Source organism: Papilio machaon, chromosome 4, assembly GCF_912999745.1.
Source record: "Papilio machaon chromosome 4, ilPapMach1.1, whole genome shotgun sequence".
Classification (NCBI taxonomy): Eukaryota; Metazoa; Arthropoda; class Insecta; order Lepidoptera; family Papilionidae; genus Papilio; species Papilio machaon.
This window is the reverse complement of record NC_059989.1, coordinates 1731286-1752736: the sequence shown is the minus strand read 5'-3', so window position 1 is coordinate 1752736 and position 21451 is coordinate 1731286. Positions and strand designations below refer to the sequence as shown.

At 35.8% G+C, this 21451-nt stretch overlaps 3 protein-coding genes across 5 annotated transcripts in view; 2 read left to right on the top strand and 1 right to left on the bottom strand.

Moving 5' to 3' along the window:
* The first annotated feature begins 335 nt into the window (after positions 1-335).
* Positions 336-4457, top strand: LOC106718396 (RING-type E3 ubiquitin-protein ligase PPIL2). The gene is made up of 9 exons (XM_045686922.1): positions 336-503; positions 571-790; positions 945-1254; positions 1324-1448; positions 1835-1979; positions 2484-2632; positions 2869-3020; positions 3314-3503; positions 4203-4457. Exons 1-9 carry the CDS (start codon positions 472-474, stop codon positions 4431-4433), a joined length of 1554 nt encoding a protein of 517 aa, XP_045542878.1. The 5' UTR covers positions 336-471; the 3' UTR covers positions 4434-4457.
* A 992-nt stretch (positions 4458-5449) lies between these two features.
* Positions 5450-6216, bottom strand: LOC106718480 (protein lin-7 homolog C). Its single transcript, XM_014512570.2, has one exon. It carries the CDS (start codon positions 6061-6063, stop codon positions 5467-5469), a length of 597 nt encoding a protein of 198 aa, XP_014368056.2. The 5' UTR covers positions 6064-6216; the 3' UTR covers positions 5450-5466.
* Positions 6217-6433: 217 nt separating this feature from the next.
* LOC106718536 (paxillin) overlaps positions 6434-21451 on the top strand; it is a 48895-nt gene continuing 33877 nt past the window's right edge. For 2 of the 3 annotated variants that reach the window (XM_045677774.1, XM_045677777.1), the window contains exon 1: positions 10184-10222. In XM_045677774.1, the coding sequence (XP_045533730.1) occupies positions 10198-10222 (25 nt within the window). In that variant the 5' untranslated portion in view covers positions 10184-10197. Of the gene's footprint in view, positions 6615-10183; positions 10223-21451 lie in introns of those variants that run through there. The other variant, XM_045677778.1, reaches the window with a different exon arrangement.

The window sequence follows — 21451 nt, the reverse complement described above, 5'->3', positions numbered from 1 at the left end:
TATTTATAAATATTATTTCACAGTACGTAAACTTATTTTGGATACTTTTTAATATTTTATATACTTAGCTCGGTAGTTATGTTTTCTGGTTAAAAAAAGAAAACAACGTCAACGAGCCTTTTATTTTTACCTTCCTCCTTATCAAATTCCTTCCGGCAACTCTCATCACGTAATATATATTAAATAGTCGATCCCCGAACTATACTATATTTTACCCCCCTAGTAAATGCTACACTTTGTTCTAAGAATTGTTACTATTATTTTGATAAAAAGTATAAGCTGTGAGGAAAATTTTGATAAATGGCGTTTAATAAATGTCAATGTCAAAACAATAATCAAAATCAAATTGCTATTTGATATTTCAGGAATTTTGGATAAATTAATAAATTAGATCCAATCCACGCTTAATTTCTCTCTCTCTTGAGATCTTTTGTCTCATATCTGTTTATATTACTCAGTACTTAGTTAATAATGGGGAAAAGGCAACATCAAAAAGATAAATTGTTTGTATTTAATTATTTCTGTCTCGCTTTTTTTTAATATCATTAACTAACCAAAGCTATTCTTCAGGTACTTGACGTACACTGAATGGACTACATTATACGGAGGCAAAAGATCTGGAACATCAACGGAAGAAGATACAACATTCAAACGACTTCCTTTTGATCATTGTTGTTTGTGCCTGCAACCGTTTGATGATCCTTTTTGTGATGGCGATGGTAACGTTTTTGAATCTGAAGCTATCATAGCTTTCATCAAAAAATTTAAGATTAACCCAGTAACTGGGAAGGTAATATATATATTTTTTCTAGTGTTATATTTGAAAATAATTGAATGGCTTATTTATACCAGGCTTCCTTGAGCTAATCAAATAATAAAATACTAAAATTAATTGCGACCACTAGCAGTCAATATTAATTTACCAAATGTTATTTTTGTTTCAGAAACTTGATGTAAAATCATTAATACAATTGAAGTTTTTTAAAAATGCACAAGATGAATATCATTGCCCTGTTCTATTCAAACTGTTTACTAAAAATTCGCATATTGTTGCAATTCGCACAACGGGAAATGTTTACTCCCACGAGGCTGTGGAACAACTCAACATCAAAGGGAAGAACTGGAAGGATCTCATCAATGATACTCCATTCACCAGGAGTGATATTATAACTATACAGGATCCCAGCAATTTAACCAAATTCAATATTTCTAATTTCCATCATATCAAAAATAATTTAAAGGTTGAAACAGAGGGTAAGGGTATTCATTACTTTTTCATTGATAGTTAACATTTCACTTCCTTATACTTATTTTATATTTCAGAGGAAATTGCAATGAGAAAAGATCCACATGCAAGATTAAAAACTGTATCTGCTGAAACAAAAGACATTTTACAACAGCTTGAAAAAGATTACAAAGCACCCGAAGTAAAGGAAACTAAAAAAGAGGCTAGTAACTTGATAATAATTATATACTTTGTTACAATAAGATAGAATTAGAAATGAATTAGCCAATGACCTAATAGATAAGGGTGTGGCCTATTAATCATATGGTTGTGGATTCTAATTTCTTTATTCAATAATCTCAAAGTCTCTTAAAGTCGAACCTGGATAAGCTAAAGTTCAACTTATAGAAGGTTCTCTTACCAGAGTTTCTCACTTATGGAGGTCAACCTTTAAAACCAGACAATGACTCTCCCTTATAAATCCAGGTCTAACTGTGTTTTATATACCATAAACATTTTAATATACAGCTACTAAATTTTTTGTATATTTTTACCGACTAATCATAAAATGTTTGATCCAAAACTGACCAGAGGCTTTGTATTATTTAGATGGCAGATACGTTCAATGCTGCTCATTTCTCAACCGGCATGGTGGCAGCCAGTTTTACATCTACTGCGATGGTTCCGGAAACAGTGCATGAGGCTGCTATAATTTGTGAGGATGAAGTCAAATATCAGAGAGTCAAGAAGAAAGGTATATTATTTTTAAGTGTTATTGAAGTCTTTTTATGTTTATATTCTGATCTTCAAATCTCGATAGTTTTCATCTAGTAATTACACAAATGTTACTACAATATCTATTCCCCACTATTTCCTAATACATCATCATCATCAGCTCACTATATGTCCCCACTGAGGGGCTCGGAGCCTACCCCAAGTTAGGGGTGACTAGGCCATAGTCAACCACGCTGGCCCAGTGCGGGTTGACTTCATACATTGAATTTTTTCTCATATATGTACAGGTTGCATTACAATGTTTTCCTTCACCGTAAGAACGTTGGATAAATGTACACATGTAAATCGAAAATCGAAAAAGACATTGGTTCATGGTGGGTTTCGAACCCAGAACCTGCAGATTGCAAGTCAAATGCTTAACCCCTGAACCATCGGTGCTTCCTTTCTTCCTAATACATGATCTATGCTTGTTAAAAATTTAAGTCTAAATGTTTACCAATTTTTCTTTTCCTTGTTTAATCAGGTTATGTTAGACTGGTTACGAATCTAGGACCGTTAAACTTTGAACTCTACTGCGACGTGACTCCTAAAGCTTGCGACAATTTTATAAAACACTGCTATAGTGGTTACTACAATGGTACCAAGTTTCATCGCTCTATAAGAAATTTTATGGTAAGTTACCATGAATTAGTTAATTAAGAACGGCTTAACTCACATGTGATTGACGGCACCGACTAGTTTCGGACCCATCGGGGCTCCATCTTCAAGACAGTTAAGCCGTTCTTAGTTAATTAATTATTAATTCGAAAGTTTAAACAATTTAAAAACCATTTGGAACGGTAAGAATAATATCAAAATATAAATTTAAATAATCATTAAATTTAAGTTTTTACTTGTATTACAAACAGATACAAGGTGGAGATCCAACCGGTACAGGTCTCGGTGGGGAATCTATTTGGAAGAAACCTTTTGAAGATGAAATCAGACCGAATTTGCATCACACAGGCCGTGGAGTTTTGTCAATGGCTAATTCAGGACCCAATACAAATGGATCCCAGTTGTGAGTACTACAATCATTTGGTCAAACCAATATGAGGGAGATGTTTTACAGCCACTTTTGTCAAAGAACAAATGCTCCAAGGCTATTTAAAACACTATGGTATTATAGGCTATGGTTTAATTATTATTTTATTTGGGCTATTAATGCAACTGTTTGGCAAATCTAACATTAGGGATTCGGGAACAATCCCCTCTACATTCGAAAATAATAGTTGTCTTGTTAAACGGAAAAAGCTCTGTCAGTCTATAACTAATCGTATTTGAGGTTTTCAATGCTTTCTTTAATACTTTCAGCTTTATAACATTTAGATCATGCAAACAGTTAGATGGCAAGCACACAATATTTGGCAAACTTGTTGGTGGTTTGGACACACTGAATGCAATGGAACAAATTGAAGTTGATAATAAAGACAGGCCAATACAGGATATTGTGATAGAAGTCGGCCAGGTGTTTGTTGACCCATTTTTAGAGGCTGAAGAACAGGTAAGTGCTTTTTTTATAGATATAATACTCTGTCCTCGGCGGTATTTCCAAATAGTTACGACTTAGGGACCTTCAAGAAAAGAGTGTATACCTTCCTTAAAGGACGGCAACGCATCTGCGATTCCTCTGGCGTTGCGGATGTCAATGGGCGTCGGATCAAATAACTTTCGGCCCGTTGCTCGTTTGCCCCTTCTCCTATAAAAAAAAAACTTGAGAGGTGTCAAGGGACACCCGGATGGAACGAAGTTCCTTTCTACTAATTAGTGAAGGAACCAATGTTTATTCTATGAATAAAAAACTTAAGTCTTCACAAGAAGTACATTTTATTTCTATGAATTTTCGTTATATATTGTCACGTCGTTGCCATGGTGAAGTAGCGCTCATTCGTCGTTAACATACTTACTATAACAAAAAGTGTCGTGACAACTTTTCGTAAGAATTTTTTCCGTCTAGCCCCCTTTCACAACGCGCGATAAGGAACTTCGTTCCAAAAAATATATAAATTAGTACATATTTGTAAAATTTTTTGCTGTACTGATTTAATTTTTATTTTAATGTTTCTTTGGTGGCTTTTAGTAATACTATTGAAGCTATTTATATCAAAGTTAGTGTAGGATAATCTGTATTAACTAAATAGCAATACAATTAAAATTAATTCTTTGTAAAGTACCTCATATTAATATATTTATTCTTAAACAGTTGGTTGTTGAAAGAGCAGAGGAATTAAAGAGACAAGCGGAAGAAGAGGGTCCAGGTGTAAAGCCTAAGAAAGCTATCAAACAACCACTGAAAGTGTTCAGGGATGGTGTTGGTAAATACTTGAATTTAGATGAGTTATCGAAAAGCAAAATTAATAAATTACAAGAATCACCAGCTAAGAAGGCTAAAAAGGATAGTAATTATAAGTTTGGAAGTTTTGACTCATGGTAAAGTGTAATGTAAATACAATATAATCAAAACATCAATGTTTTTTATTTATCTACAATATCAATTATTAAAATGGTGAAGATGGACAACCTGGTTCACAAAAGACCCGGTGGGGTGTAAAATAGTGGTTAATAAAATTAAATGGCAACAAGTAGGAGAAATCAGTGGGGTGTTCACCAAAACAAGTAACATTTTGAATGGTTCTGAGAAAAGTTGGTTTGGAAATCTGATTTATACCATACTACCATACTACCATGCTAGCCATCCATACCATCTGGATGGCTGGCATTCCACAACAGTGCGGTTCTTGCGGTTGCCGCGCACGGCCGTGTTGTGGAATGGTCTGTCCTCGGCGGTATTTCCAAACCACTACGACTTAGGGTCCTTCAAGAAGCGAGCATATATCTTTCTTAAAGGCCGGCAATGCATCTGCAATTCTAGTGTTGCGGATGTCCATGGGCGTCGATGATCACTTCGGTGTTCGCGCCGTTCGTTTGCCCCCTTCTCATATAAAAAAAAAAAAAACTAACAATCTCATCGACTTAAAAAATGCCACTATGATTTATTTGTATGAAATTAACTGGCCAATTGAATTGTTGGCACTAAACGTTTTTTTTTTAGATTGATCAACAAAGCAAATAGTGGCAATGAATGTGTTAAGAGAATTTTGTTATAAAATGGGATTCATATAATTTTATTACATAATAAATATAATACATTATGGGAGTATGTAATAAAATACCTGTACTGTTATGACTAATATAATATATGACTAATATAACTATAGAACAGTAAGATTTATTAAGATAACATTAAGAACTTATATATAAATTAGCATAGATCTAATAAATATCAACATTACATTTTGTTACCAATATTACCATTTTGCATACTACAAATATGATGAAATATTGATTACTTAATAAGAAATATTTAACTTAAAAATTATCATTTGCTATATAATTTAAGTACTTTAAGTAAAATTCTTCTACACAGGAGTACAAGAAAATTATATGGGATTAACATAAATAATTATTTAATTGTAATTTGCGCGTCGTCGTCCAGTTCTCTGCTTGTCAAATCTCATCTCCATTTCTTCCAACACCTTTGGTGTGTAGCGTACGACTAGCTTGACTGAACCAACTGCTTGCTTCAGTAGTTCCACAGCCTTCTCGTGATTTTCTCCTTCCACAGATACACCATTAACAGAAAGCAATTGGTCACCTCTCTTTAATCCTCCATGACGGTCAGCCACACCACCTGGTATGATCCGAGATATGTATATGGGTGAATTCTGTTCTTTACCACCCATAACATTAAAACCTAATCCTTCTTCGGTTTTTGGAAGCTCGACAACTCGAGGATGAGCATGACCTTCAGCTGCAGCGAAAGCTGCTACAGTTGCTTTCGCTGTGGCCGATGCTCGTATATCCGCAGACCCCTGTATGTCCACTGTTTCGTAGACATGTTCGTACACTTCTCTAACAGCATTTAAAAAGTCACTTTGGAGCACTTTTTGTAATGCAGCCAACTTGGTGGCAGGCACTTCACCACTTTGTTGCAACTTTTCTAATAATTCCACGGCTCTTTTAATATCTCTTGCGAGAGTTAACTGCTCGCCTGTGCTGCACATATTGTGTTATTATTTAGGTAATCTGGGCGTGAATAATTACTGAAATAAGTATATAGTCAATGATCGATATCAACATTTCATTTTCATCGATTGTCATTCCGCTCTGGTTACGTCAGTAAGTTCAGAAACTTAAACTTAATTTAGTCATTTCTATTTGATTTCATTTCACTGTACCTCTTCATTTATGATAAAAAGTACAAGTCTCAAATTACTGTAATATCTCTTTACAAACAAAAAAAATGTCAGTCATGATTTCAAACTTAAATGAAAGTTCTGAAGAACTCATTTTTGAACTTAGATTGCGTTTCGGAACGAGTCCACTTTATTGACATTAAAAAATGACATAAAAATGACAGTTGCTCAATTGTGCCAATTTACCAAATATCCAGTTTGATTTTGTAAATCGAGATTTCGTTGTTATTTTACTATAATCTCAAAGTTTTTCAAAGAAGAAGTGTTATAGAACCGAGAGTGGAAGTGCGACATTGTAAATAAACAGACGTTTCGCGTTTACTGCTAAACTTTTACCGAAATCACCATGGATGACTTAGGTAAGTTTGGTGTTATCGTCCCAACCTGTTTGACTTGCTCCGTATCTGTGACGTGTTTTATGTGAAATCTTTAATGCATTTACCTCGATACCGATTGTTAAATAACGAACTTAGACGTCGTACCTGGTTGTTTACTTTAAAACTTATTTTTAGGTGATGACTTCATGAATGGATGACTAGAGCAGCTTTTAATTTATTAATGTTAAGAACTGTTTCGACTATCTATGAATGTTTTTATATGTTGTATGCTAGCTATGTTGCACCTAGACTTCAGACAGATACAGCTAGTTATAATAAAAATAAAGAAACCATAGTTTACTGACTGAAAATTAGAAAAGAGAAGGTTGAAGAGAGATAGTCAGTCTGTTTTCAACTCCCATCAAAAAGTTAACAAACACATGAAATTAAAAAATAAATAAGTGCTGATTTGGATATCAATATAATGTCACTAGTGAAGCTGCTTTATTGTTATTTTATTATTTTTCCTCATAATAATACTAAGAATTTTGTTGCCAACTCATTCATTATAATAAAACTTATGGGCTTTTACTAATAAAGATATGTAAATAAATACTCACTTAATAATAATTATTAAGTGAGTATTAATTAATATTTATTCACTTAATACATAGGGTTAGGCAGAAATTACAGATTTCAAAACATCACTTTCCTGTTAATTTTGTTTACCTAATAATATGTTTTGAATATAATAAATGAAATACCCTATCACTAATTTTATGCTAACATTAATTAATTAGCCACTTTTTTCATTAGTATTCGTAACATACAAAAAGAGGAATGAGTTTATTAATAATTCGTATTTTTTTGCCAAGGGGCGGGATGTTGTCCAGATGATTAATGACTTTGTTCGCAATAGCCCCGCCTTGCAATTTCTCTGATAGCTATTGTTATCACACAAGAACATAACTGAAGAAATTGAAATAACGTCAGCTTATTGTACACAGTTATTTGTTACTTACCAAAAGCAAAACCAGGTAATCTCTATATATAAAAGAAAGTCGTGCTAGTTACACTATTTATAACTCAAGATCGGTTGAACTGATTTGACTGAAAATTGGTCGGCAGGTAGCTTAGAACCAGGAAACGGACATAGGATAATTTTTACCCCGTTTTCTATTTTTTATTCCGCGCGGACGGAGTCGCGGGTAAAAGCTAGTATAGAATACATACAAAATGATAAACTTTGTAAAAACATGGACTACTACTTATAAATATATTTATTTTTACTTCTACTAAGATTACTCCGTGATTTCAGTGAATCGTCAACCCTAGCTTATTTGCTTTCTAATAAACAAAATAATACATATTACGTTTGTCCTAAACCACCATATTTTTTGGGATAAAAATCTTTTTATATTCAAATCGTTAAACATCACGGGCACGTACGTATATCTATTTATGGCGCGTTTTAATTCACTACGCATGTTTCTCCGTCAAGATTTGTGAGTAAAGCGTTTTTATATTACGTAAACATTTCACTTGACAGTACAGATTTATTGTTCTGATGGTACAAAACAATACGTTTTATACTAAATCCTACTATGATATTGTTCGTATCCTACCATTATTTTCACAATAAAAACTATTTTTTTCTACTAGAATCCATTGTATTAGAGATGTATTTTTCCTATACGTAAAAACAATGCCGATCCACTGATTAAAAAAAAGAGGTTCTTGTCGATTTTTTACTCATATTTATTATTAGATTTCTCTTTTAATTCCGCGCGAACGAAGTCGCAGGCAACTGCTAGTCGGTTATTAACAGGTAGTACGTTCATTCCAGCGCATCCTGTTAAACGGACAGAGTTATTTTAATTATTCCAGTAACTGTGACTGATGTACATATTCTGTTTCAACGAAAATACTGTTGGAATGCAGAAGAAAAACTCTTATATTTTTTATTCACTGCTGAATCTTTGCAGCTGAATGAAGTAAATACATGAAATCGTCTATTTTCTAAATCTTTTCGTAGACACGTACTATAAATTCGGAATACGTTTTAGTTGAGAAGAGGAATGACGTAATAAATTTTAGCGACGTTCCTTTCATGTTAGTAGGTCGCCATGCCCGGCGAAGCAAGATCTTCAAAAGTGTATTAACGAATCTACAAAGGCCGAGATGGTTTTTCTGCCAGTTTTTCTTAAACATCTTGAAATAATTTTCTTTTAACGAAGAACACTTTTTAATTAAGTTATTGACTCAAGCAATGAATGCATAGTGGAATAAATTCAACGCCATCTCAATTTTGAGGTTAAATAATGTGTGTGAGATGGAGAAAATTGAATATTATCTAGATCACATTCCTATCTCTGCAATATGTCCATTGAGATATTATAGTGTATGTTATAATTATATAATGTGATCAACTTATCTGGTCTATTAAGCAAAAGTGACAAAAGGAACACTGTCACCGAAAAAGTTAAGAACAAAGCGGAGAAAAAATACGGTTTCAATCAAATAAGGTCTCCAATTTCATTATCCTCGTCACGATTTCCAAAGCCCCTATATTCATATATTCGTAGATGGTACCGTTATAACGCAATTTAATTTTCCCACCTGGCTTAATTGAGTGGATATCGTGCATCACGCTACATTCGAGGCCGGCGTGACCCATGAAATCCACCTTCTATGGTCATCATTTGATAACTTATTGAAAATATCGCGACTCAATATACCAAAGAGCTAGCTCGATTTATAATTTAAAGTTTTATCTGGATTATTATTATACGAGATGGGTTGTAGATTATATGTATGGAAATGCCAAAATAGTTCATTAGACGTCTAAGGTTTATGCTTTACCTAAAGTCTTCTTGCATTATAATGTGTGTTAGTCATCAATATCATTTGTTTGTATGATTCACGAATTAATAAATGTAAACCGCTTGAAACGTGGTTTGATGGACGTCATTCAATTTTATATCTGTAACAAGTCGTTTGTAACGTTTAGTTTACTTAAATTAATCTTATGAATACTATAAATGTGTATATTTAGGTGGATGGATGGATGTTTGTTTGAAGGTATCTCCGGAACGACTGAATAGATCTTGATGACATTTGGTACAGATGTAGAACATAGTCTGGAAGAACACATAGGCGATACTTATTTTTTTTTTTAATACCGCGCAGACGAAGTCGCGCGCGATTGCTAGTCTATAATAATTTAAATATTATATTACTATTCTGGAACTGCTGACGAGTCCAGGAGCGTGGTAATAATCAAATGACGGTAAGTGACCTTTTTGACTGACATAAATGAAAATTGGTAATTACTGAGTTATATTGATCGTACTTTCAAATTTCATTTCGACTAAAGTAAATAAAGGCTGGGCATTCCACCCTTATGACAACAATCGGCCTAGCCTCGGGACATTAACGTCACGTCATAGGGCATTTTACCACGAGCTGCGTACAATCCACGCAGTTATCCGTCGCCTCCGCACGCGGTAACCAACGTGCACTTGCGGTTGATGATTATCTTATAAAAAACAATATACATTGATGTTTTTGTTCTTTAATATAATTAATATGGCGCTTTAACGGTTCATGGCATTAAAATCAGTGAATGAAAGACATTTTTGGATCCAAACGTTAATAACTTTTTTTTATTAGTGTACGATTTATAGGTGTTTTTTTTTATTTTTAAACATTATTGTTTTACACTACGCGTGATATAGAGTTGGTTATGGGATTTTTATTAATTAATTTACATCCACTTAAATGGAAAAATTTGGTTAAAGTAAATTTTTCAAGTTAATTGTTTTGTGAACCATATTTTTTAGACATGATTTGGCTTTTCTGCAGCAAGGTAGATACTTAATCAGTGATTTGATTTACGTGTTGTTAGTTTTGACCTTGTTTTTCTTGGCACCATTTCAAAGATTACGGTAAACCAGATAGGTCTAGGGAATACAGATCATTGATATATTTGCACAATTAATATTTACATATGAGGAATCTTAAGAAGGAAGATATTCCTATTGTACTGTCTACATTCCTAGAAACTAGTAATGAGTAACTTTCCTATTGTTATGTTTTATTATGCCAGTGTAGTGAATTTGTATGGTTTGATGCCTTAACCAGATAAAATTAATGTTTACCATTATTTAACTAAATGTGAAATTAATTTGTATATTTTCTTGTTATAAATTTATAACCAAAATTGTACACTGTCGATACAATATTCTTGATCGTGTAATATTTGGATCGTCATAAGGGCATACATCTTACAAAGTGTATAGACCTTTATTATTGCCAGCGAAATCTCGATTCTATTCCAACAAAATTAAGCACATTTTTCAATAAACTTTCTATTATTTTGCTCATTTGTTGTCGTGTACACTTTATTCGCTATTCTGTCAAGAGTTGTCCTCGGTGTGTTAAGGACAATCATAGACTCGGAATCTTCGAACCTTTACTATCAGTCCGATCTTCGGCCGTATTTGCAGGTGACTAAAAGGTCAAATTGCTGTGCTAGATAGATGAACCGTTTGCAATACATAGGGTTGGTTGGTTAGCGCGTTTATAAAATACACAAAATTAATTGTTGTTAAATTAATTTAAACGTAACATATTAATCTGTAAAACTCAGAAGTCAATTTGGATTATATTTTTAAATCGGTTTTGTAAATAGGAAAATTATGTCAATACCTAAATGAATATATAGGAATAAAAATATTTACATAGGGTATTGAAGTAACGTTTATGTACCTATGTATATAGGGTAAAGGCGGGATAGATGCCCCACTTTTTGGAATATACTCCTAATTTAAAAAATATAAATTTTATATAAGTAGTGTTTATTAATATAGTTAGTTTAATTCTTTATCTTTTACTATGATTTGTCTTTTTGGGCCTATAAATGACAGATTTTGCAGATTTTAGCTTTTTGTGGACCTCGATTTTTGAGGATAGATGCCTTCCCGTATGGATAGTTGCCCCACCATGAAAATACTAACAAGGATAGATGCCTGCGGCGCGGGATACATGCCCTTCATACTGTAAAATTATAATATTTATAACATTTTATTTGTGTCTTTGTCTTTTTTTATTTATAACTAGCTTTTGCCCGCGACTTCGTTCCCGCGGAATTAAAAAAAAAAAAGGAAACAGGATAAAAATTATCCTATGTCCTATTCCTGGTTCTAAGCTACCTGCCCACCAATTTTCAGTCAAATCGATTCAGCCGTTCTTGAGTTATAAATGGTGTAACTAACACAACTTTCTTTTATATATATAGATGAAAAGCATCTTGCAGTTTTTAAAATCTTTTAATTGTCATCTTTACAATTTAATTCTAATTATGAGATCAAATAAAATTATCATAGTAAATTTTTAACATCATTTGTTCAACAAAAAAACAGAAATTCTAAATTCTTATTATAACTTATTAGTTATTAAGTTTCAACACGCGTATTCATAAAAGCCTTTACCTAAAAAAAAAAAAAAAAAAAAAAATACACAAAAAGATCTTCATCTTATAATTCTACTGAAATGATACTTAACCGGATAGAGCTTTTCCACATCTTGAGCAATAATTTCTGAAGAATGTATGCAGTTCGTATTGAGACTTCGTATGTTTATAATTTTCAAAACATTCTGTGCAGTTATCTTTGTTTGTATCTTTAGGCTTATGCTGTTCATCTCTTTTAGTTCTCTTTACCGGCAAGCAACCTTTAGTTTTCTTCCCCTTAATTTGTATTTTTGTCCAATTCCTCGAAAGCTGACTGTAATTGTTCTCTAGTCCAAGAACATATTCGAGCTCGGACTCCTTCCTTTCTTTTGTATTTTCGTGGCATATTATTTATTATTTATTTATTTATTTATTTATTTATTTATTTATTTATTTATTTATTTATTTATTTACAATACAATAAAAAAAACCTAAAATAGAACTATGTCCCACAAAATTATATAAAATAATTTGACTGTGGGATCAAGAAATTTAATTTAAATTTAAATTGATATAATAGCTACGTTTTACCTGAAAATAAAACGTTTATTAAACATACTTACCTAATTCGAAGCCTAATAAACATGAGAGTAGCGTTCGTTTTCGTATTGTGCTCATAGTGTACTTCCGGTCCATCCCTTCTCCTATCCCCTTCCCTCGTTTCTAGTCAACTACATATCCGTACGACTGCAGCGCCACCAAAGGCAGCTGAGACGTTAGACTCAATATTTCTTCATTGCGTCTCTTTGCCACCAGGTAGGATTTAAAAGTATTAGGCTTCGAATTAGGTAAGTATGTTTAATAAACGTTTTATTTTCAGGTAAAACGTAGCTATTAAACAGTACTGTACCGTCATTCGAAGCCTAATAAACATGAGAGACGTGTTTACTATCGCCTGGTGGTGGCGCGAAATAATACGCCAATGTGATCGCTAGAAGTAATAACCTATAATGTGATCGATAGAAGCGATAACCTATAATGTGAAATGTTATTGTTACCATTGTTTACACCAAAAGAGATCAGGTAGAGGTAAGTGAATCATAAGAATTCTTATGTTTTATTGTGTTACGTACTTATTCGTGTATAAGAAAATAAACAAAAACTTGAAATTTTACATTTGCTTTATTGAGAACAAGTTATTGATTCCTAAGATACATACGTCGATCGAGCGATTGACGAGAAAATCGGAAGATGCAAACATATTATAAATGTAAGTTAAACATACAAGACTAGCTCGTTTAAAGTAAATAGATAATAATCAATCATCAGTTGGTACAAATAATCTTGAGACTGTATTGGAATTAATCATGCTGTTTGTGATATCTTTGCGATAGAATTTCTTGAACGTATTAGCCGATTTCCAATTTCCGCGCACCAAAATATCGTCAAGTGGGAAATTCTCGACCCAGTTTTTCGAGGCCACAGCTGACCTAAAACTTCCAGCAGTAGCTTTAATGCCAGCTTCTTGTAGAAGTTTCTTAACCCATCCTGCTATGATTGTTCTAGATGCAGGTCGAGGGCTTCCAGTAAGGGCAATGAATAGACTATCAGAGTTAGCTACTCTTCTTTTCTCCTGAGAGAGATGGATAAGGTGTTTAACCCAGTGAACAGGACAAAGACGTACATTGTCTTTGTTCGAAATTAATTTCCAAGACGATTGCTGGTGAGTACTAGAGTCGGTCTTTGAACCAAAAGCAGGTTTAAATATAATACCATCCTCCTCAGTAATATAATGTTGTGATGAGATCTTCAAAAGCGTTAAGTCGTGCACCCGTCTCCCCGAACAAAGCAGAAGTATTGCTGCTGTGCACTTTGAAGCTTCATATAAGCTAGAAGTATTAGCATCCTTGGTATTCAAAAACTGTTCCATTATGCTAGTATCCCAGATAGGTGGCTTCTGAGGTCTTTGTTTTTCCAAGGCGATAGCTTTCAGAACATGTCGCACTAAGGTGTGGGAATTTAATTTTTCTTGATTATCGGGATTAGAGAAAGTGACAACAACAGATTTATGTACCCGAATTGTACTTAAGGAAAAAACCGTCTTTCTGGTGAAGATCAGCGAGAAACCTAGCTAAATCCGATGCTGTAGGATTGTTTATGCTGATTTGTTGAGCTCGAGCCCAAGATAACCATCTGGCCCAGGCTGACTTGTATGTTTTTAAGGTAGATCTACGCCAGCTAGCCGATAACAAATCCTTCTGATCCTTAGTCCAACCTGTCAACTGTTTGCTCCACCCCCACATTTCCATATCTCGAGGTTCATCTCCGACACTTTCGGTGGAGGGAGCCCTGTTGTAGTATCGATCAGGACTTGTGACAGATTCTTGATCGTGAACGGAGCGTCCTGAGCACGACTTTTCAAGTCTGGCCTCCAATAAGCGCCCTCCCAGCGGGGCACAATTATCAAATAGGACCCTAGGGCTTTGTTCAGAAGAGCTAGGACCCTGGGAATGAGATGCGGGGGTGGAAACAGCCATGCCAGGTGAAAATTCCATTCCATACCCAGAGCATCGTAATAGGTCGCTTGTTTGTCGGTCCTGTCTAGTGTGCAGTATGTCTGCACTACGTGTGCGTCTCGTGACGCGAAGAGGTCGACTGTTGGCGTGCCCCATTTTTTGAACACGATCTGAGTTAAAGGTGGTAGTAAGTGCCACTCTGGTGTTATCTGCCGACGGGACAGCCGATCCGCATAACAGTTGTAGCTCCCCGGGATATGATACACGGATATTCGAATGTTGTAAAGGTCCAAAATTTGATACACCTTTTTGGTGAGATTTGTCAAAGCTACAGATTTCGTGCCGCCTTCGTTGCGAAGATAAGCTATTACTGACCTGTTGTCGGACTGTATTAAAAGACCCTTGGATGCTAGGGACTTTCCACGAAGATTGAGAACGTTCAGAATCGCTAACATTTCCTTCTGGTTGCAGTGCAACCGTTGTTGAGAATGAGTCCAACATCCCTGCAGCTTTTGGTTGTCCAATATGGCTCCCCAACCCAGATCGCTCGCGTCTGTAGTAAGGTAATGACGGGGAGCGGGAATATGTAATTGCGAGTGAGTTCGACAATTGCGCTGCCACCATATTAGCTCTAGTATGACTTGAGCTGGTAAGGGTAGAGTTTTTATACGGGGACAAGCTAACATTTTGTTGGACAGCGCTTGCAACGCGCGATAATGGAGACGTCCCCTCTTGACAACGAAACATGCGAAATTCATCATTCCAATAATCTTTTGTAAATCTAACAAAGTTGTCCTTTTCTTGGCTAGTAAATTTGCAGCGAGACTCTCTATTTTTGTCGTTAATCTGTCTGGAAGGTATTTCAAGTTCTGCCAAGGGTCCCAAATCAAACCTAGAAACTCCAGAGCCTTCCGCGGTGTGAGCACCGACTTCTCTGTGTTTATTTCCCAACCTAGGGACCGCAGCAGACTTATAGTGACGACAATGTGTTTCTGCAGAGTGGCTGCGTCCTGATTTACCAAGAAGAAGTCGTCGAGATATACAAGAATGCGCACACCGCGATTTCGTAGGCACTGAGCTATCCAGTTGGTCAGGCACGCAAATGCCTTCGGCGCGGAACTCAGGCCGAATGGCAGGCAGGTTATTTGCCATAATTTGTTGGCATAAATCAGCCGAAGGAAACGTCTGTGGGCTTGTGCAACCGGTAGGTGAAAATAAGCCTGGCGCAAGTCTATTTTGGCCATCCAGTCGTTTTCTTGTATAAAATCTGGCACGCGCTGGACATTTACAAGCCGAAACTTGCCGGCGTGAACAAACTTGTTTAACCTTTTCAGATTGAAGATTGGCCTTGAGGTGCCGTCGCTTTTTGGACGTAAGAAAATTGTGGATATGAAGCTGGGTGTTACCCGTGCTTCTTCTAGCACACCTTCTAGTACCAGCTTCTTTATAATTTTTGACATTTCCGGGGACACATTTGTTTGGTGTTGAAAATTGGGAGTGTGCAAAGGAGGCTTCTGTTTGAATGGGATGCGGTACCCCGTAACCATTTGGAGTATATGAGGCGGCGCCCCAAGATACTCCCATTGATCGACGTAAACATGAAGCTGCCCTGCACGGAAAAGATGACTCGGCGAGTCAGGTCCTTTTCCTTGGCTGATCTCTCCTATCCCGTCGGGATGAGGGAGAGGTTGCAGCATTTCCTTTACGAGTGGACTGATCTCCCAGTCGCTTACCATTTCGTCCCCTTGAAGAGTTGTTGAAAGTACCAGGTTTCTTTTGTGGTGCAGGAAAGTTATTCTTCGGATACCCCTTAGATGTTGATGGTTTTTGTGGGCCCCGCGAAGAATGCGGATCGTTCTGCAGGGCAGGTTTGCGATCCTTGATTTTTGGCCAAAAAGCTTTGTTCACTCCACCAGCTTTTTCTATAACAGAGCTAAATTTTTCTGCATTAAACAAGGTCGAGCAAGAAGGGGGGATTTTACGAAAGGCATTTTTATAAAAGGGATCCTTGACGTTTGCTAAAATACCTTCGCGGCGATGTTGGATGAGTTCAGCCCGATGGCCACATACTAACTGGAGTACATCACAGGAAGCCTTACAAAAAATGCCTTCAGTAAAAATTTCGTTAATCTTTGTGTAAATTTCTGTATAATTTAACGAATCTGACAGTTGAGCCCAAATTAAAAAATTTCGCATTTCAGATTGTAACACGTCACGTTGTTTGAGAAGTGCGTATGTGATACCGGCAAATGCTTTTTCCATATTGGCAGAAAATTTTGAATTATCGTAACGCTTTACCTCCTCATTGGGCTCCAGAGACGTAAAACCAGGATTATGTAAACATGACTTTTGAACGTCCGCATAACGAACATTATTCCAGTCCTCCTGATTGAAGCGTTGTAACTCGAACAGCTGCTTAAGCATTTCATCTGGTGTATGAGGAATAGCAGGTTCCTTAATTTTAGTTCCTACACTTAAATTTAATTCCGGTTCCATGACGGGAATGTCTTGATTAGACTCATGCGTATTCGCGTCATTGCCGCCGGAAACATCTTCGAAAAGCTCACCACTTGCATCCAGATCAATTTGATCGTCACAGTCACATGTTGATTGTGATCGTGGCCTTGTAGCAACATCATTTCCGGATACGGAAGTTTCTTTCGGAATAATTTGCTTTTGGAGAGAAGTGACAGTTTTAATTAAATCCATAATTAACTTACGGTCCTGCTTTGATCCTGACTTCCTCCGTTTTTTCTTGCTCTTCCTTTTAGGTTTGCATTTATAGTCTGACGAATAACTGGAAGTATTCGACGAAGCAGAAGCGCTCGACGAACTGGATGAGCTAGACGAGCTTCTCGATCGCTTCCGCTTTCTTTTCTTCTTTTTTTCATCAACCGACTTGGCCAGTTGTTTAGAGTCCCCTCTTCGCTCCCTCCGATCCTCGTTATTATCGCCCTCTCCTCCCTGGCTGCGATCTTCCCCTTTGGATGGACACTCCTCCATGATAACTACAAAAAATATTGAATATAACAATTTTACATTATCGAACGGCAACGCCGTTAAGCTGCTTTAACGTGAATTAAAAAGTTTATTGTACTTACGGTTTTCTTGAAAAATAATTACCGCAAATAAAACCTTACGTATTCAAGTACACTAAAAACACAGTTGAGACGGCTCACAGCACGTACGTGGCTAGACACGACCGCCTCTGGCGAGAAACGAAACGCCAATGAAGAAATATTGAGTCTAACGTCTCAGCTGCCTTTGGTGGCGCTGCAGTCGTACGGATATGTAGTTGACTAGAAACGAGGGAAGGGGATAGGAGAAGGGATGGACCGGAAGTACACTATGAGCACAATACGAAAACGAACGCTACTCTCATGTTTATTAGGCTTCGAATGACGGTACAGTACTGTTTAATATAAAATTAGATTAGTATGATAATTAAAAATTAAATTAAATTGAAATTTATATAAAATAAAATTAGATAAGTATGATTATTAAAATTAAAATAAATTTAATGAAAGTATAATGAAATCAGTTATGGGAAAAGAAGTTATGCCAATGCATGTAATAAAAATTTTTTGAGCTTTGTTTTAAATTTACCTTTGATACTTTCATCCGTAATGAGTGCAGGTAAACTATTAAATATATACGGTACACGTTTTTTAAGAGTTCGGTCTCCGTATATATTATGTACCATGGGTACCATATATTTACCTGCAATCATTGCTCGGGTATTGTAGGTATTACATATATTTTTAAAAAAAGAACTATGCTCACGATTGTTAACTGCAATTAAATATTTATGTTTGACACTAACAGGAAGTATTTTACATATTTTAAAAAGTTTGAATGAGTCCTGATTATATTTTGATTTTGTTTTTTTATCCACAAATAATTTAACATATCTTAGTTGAATATTTTCCAGTTTAGAAATATGGGTTTTATGTGTGAGTCCATAACAATCGAGAGCATAATCGAGTATTGGTTCCACTAATGAATTATAAAGTAATTTTAATGTCCCTTTTGGGACTCTAAAACTAAGATGATAAAATTTGCTAAGAATATTCCTAAGTTTCTTACATAAAAAATTTACATGTTCGGTAAAAGAGAAATTTTCGTCTATTTTTACACCTAAATATGTTGTACATTTAACTCGTTCTATTGGTTTGCAAACACAGTTAACCAGGTTATTATGAAAGCAATCAAAAGAATGTGCAACTAATGATGGAGGTGACTCTGTTAAAGGTAAGTGTGGGGAATGTATAATTAACAATTGTGTTTTATCAGAATTGAGGACTATGCCATTGTCATGTGACCACTTGACAACGGCATTTACATCTTGCTGCACAAGGCGACAGGTCTCTACTAAGTCAATACCGGCTCGCAGCACGCACAGGTCGTCCGCGTACATGTGCGCGGAGCAGTGTTTGAGTACAGCACATAAACTGTTTACGTGCATCAGGTAGCAGACGGGACCACATCCCGAACCTTGAGGCACCCCGCAATTGACCATTTTCTTATCACTTAACGTGTCACCTATTTTCACCCTATAGGAGCGAGAAGTGAGGTAGTCTCTAAACCATTCGTTCAGAGGCTTCCCCACTCCACATTCTAGTATTGCATTCAATAATGTGTCCGTCTCAAGGGTATCAAATGCCTTTTTAAAGTCAAAAAATATGGCTACGACATGTTTCTTGTCGTTTAAATGATTGTTTATTTCATCTGTGAAATTAGACAATAATCTGTTTGTACTTTTCCCCTTTTGAAAACCATGTTGTGATCGGGATATTATACTATTGCTCTGTAAGTAATTGCCAAGCTGATTTACAATACATTTTTCTATAATCTTTTCTATACTAGATAAAATTGCAATTGGTCTATAGTTAGAATATATTTTCCGGTCACCTCTTTTAAAAACGGGACGAATTATTGCTTCTTTAATTTGATTAGGAAATGAGTGATGTTCAACAGACAAGTTAATGAGTTTAGATATGACTGGACTTATTTTGCGGCTAATTAATTTCAACTCAGACATCCGTATTTGATCGCTACCAGGAGATTTCTTATGGTTCATTTTATTAATAGTCTTTTCTACATCAGAATCACTGACAGGCTGCCATCTCATATTTCTATCTGCTTGCTGTACATAGTTATCCCTATTTAACCATTTTTCATTGCAGATATGTTTGATTTGTTGAATTTCTTCAGTTCTGCTACAATCAGTAAAAAGTCTAAATATAAATATACATAAACACATATAATAGAACATAAAAATATGTTCAAAGCGCATTCAGTACAACTTGGTGAATGGAGGGATAGATGCCCCTAGGGGCACCTATACCGCAGAAAATCAGGGCATCTATCCTTTTTGATAGGGATAGATGCCCAAGTAGTTTTTAAATAAATAAAAAACAAAAGAGCTACTATTTCCACCTAGATGCATACTTGATGAATCAGTATATTAACGTAATAAAAAATATAACGGAATTAATAACTACTTATAAAGATATACAACAGCAAATACTTACCTTTAAAACTTTGACGTGTTTGTTAAGTTCGCCGCGGACATAAATCCACAAATAAGCGAAATGCATCTTCACCGCACCACGGCCCATTGCTAACTAAGGTGCAGGGTACCTGCGGCTCTTAGTTATACTATTGATTTTTAGTCGCGAGTTTGGGAAGTTAGGTTTTATGAAAATGAGGCATCTATCCCACTGAGGCATCTATCTCGCCTTTACCCTATATATATTTATAGTTATTACGATATCTAGCTATTTGCCTTTGTCCCCTACGTCTAATACGTGTTGATTGTTTCTAAACGGTTCAGCAGCCCTGACCACACCAGCTCAAATATTTACTTCCTTATTAGAGCCTCTCGCCACGTCGGGAACAATGAAACGGCTACGTGCATCGTAAACACTCGCCTCGTAAATGTCAATCTTTTGTTTTAATTAGCACCGAGAGATACGGAATGCACCGTAAAGCCCCTTTGGAGTTAACTTCATTCTCGATACATCTTGGGTGGCGTTTATCAGGAAATTGTAGTTGTTAATTTGAAATGATCATAAAATTTGTCATGATAGCGGTTGAGCGTGCCGAAATTTGAAATGAAGGACTAGACATAATTAATCCTTGTAAAAGAATACGCTTTGTAACTATACTTGTAGATCAAAGGAATTCTGATCCCATTTAATGACCATAGTAAAGCTTAGCGTGACGGTGTGGGCGATGAGGGCGTACGTCTTTGGAGATTAGACAGTCGTCACCGGATGCGGTCGGGCGCGGGTAAAATTTGGCGGTAACAGGCAAACTAAATTAGAATTTACCGCTAGGGAACTCGTGATGAATGGGACTTGGTGTCTTCCGTCAACGCGCAATCTCGATAATCTTAAGAATTCCTCATTTAACACAGCTTTATATTCGTTTGGCTCTTTGATCAGTCTTTCGCCGACAGTCTTACTTTGACAGATGGATTATTTATGCCGAATGTTACTTTATCGATAATAAAGCTATTTTGTCCAGAGCTGGGCATTAACTCGTTAATCCGTTAATCGTTAATTAACGAAGTTAACATTTTCCTTAACGGATTAACTTTTAAGTTAAATTCAAAAAGTGTTAACGCTCTTGTTAACTTCCGTTAAATTTCACTTCCGTTAATTTAGTCCGTTAATTGTAACAATAGACTTATTGATGTGTTGTCATTTTATTTAAATTAAGCATCAGGATCAGGCTACATTCGTAAGTTCGGCTATGTTCGGGGACCGTCGGCGAGTCGAATGGTGACCGAGAACGAGAGAGAACGAGCGAGTGCGAGTGTATGTAGGTTATACAATACACCGAGCGGCCGGGAAAGACGTGATCAAAAGAGTACCGCAGAATCCTTGTTAGAAAATAGTGACGAT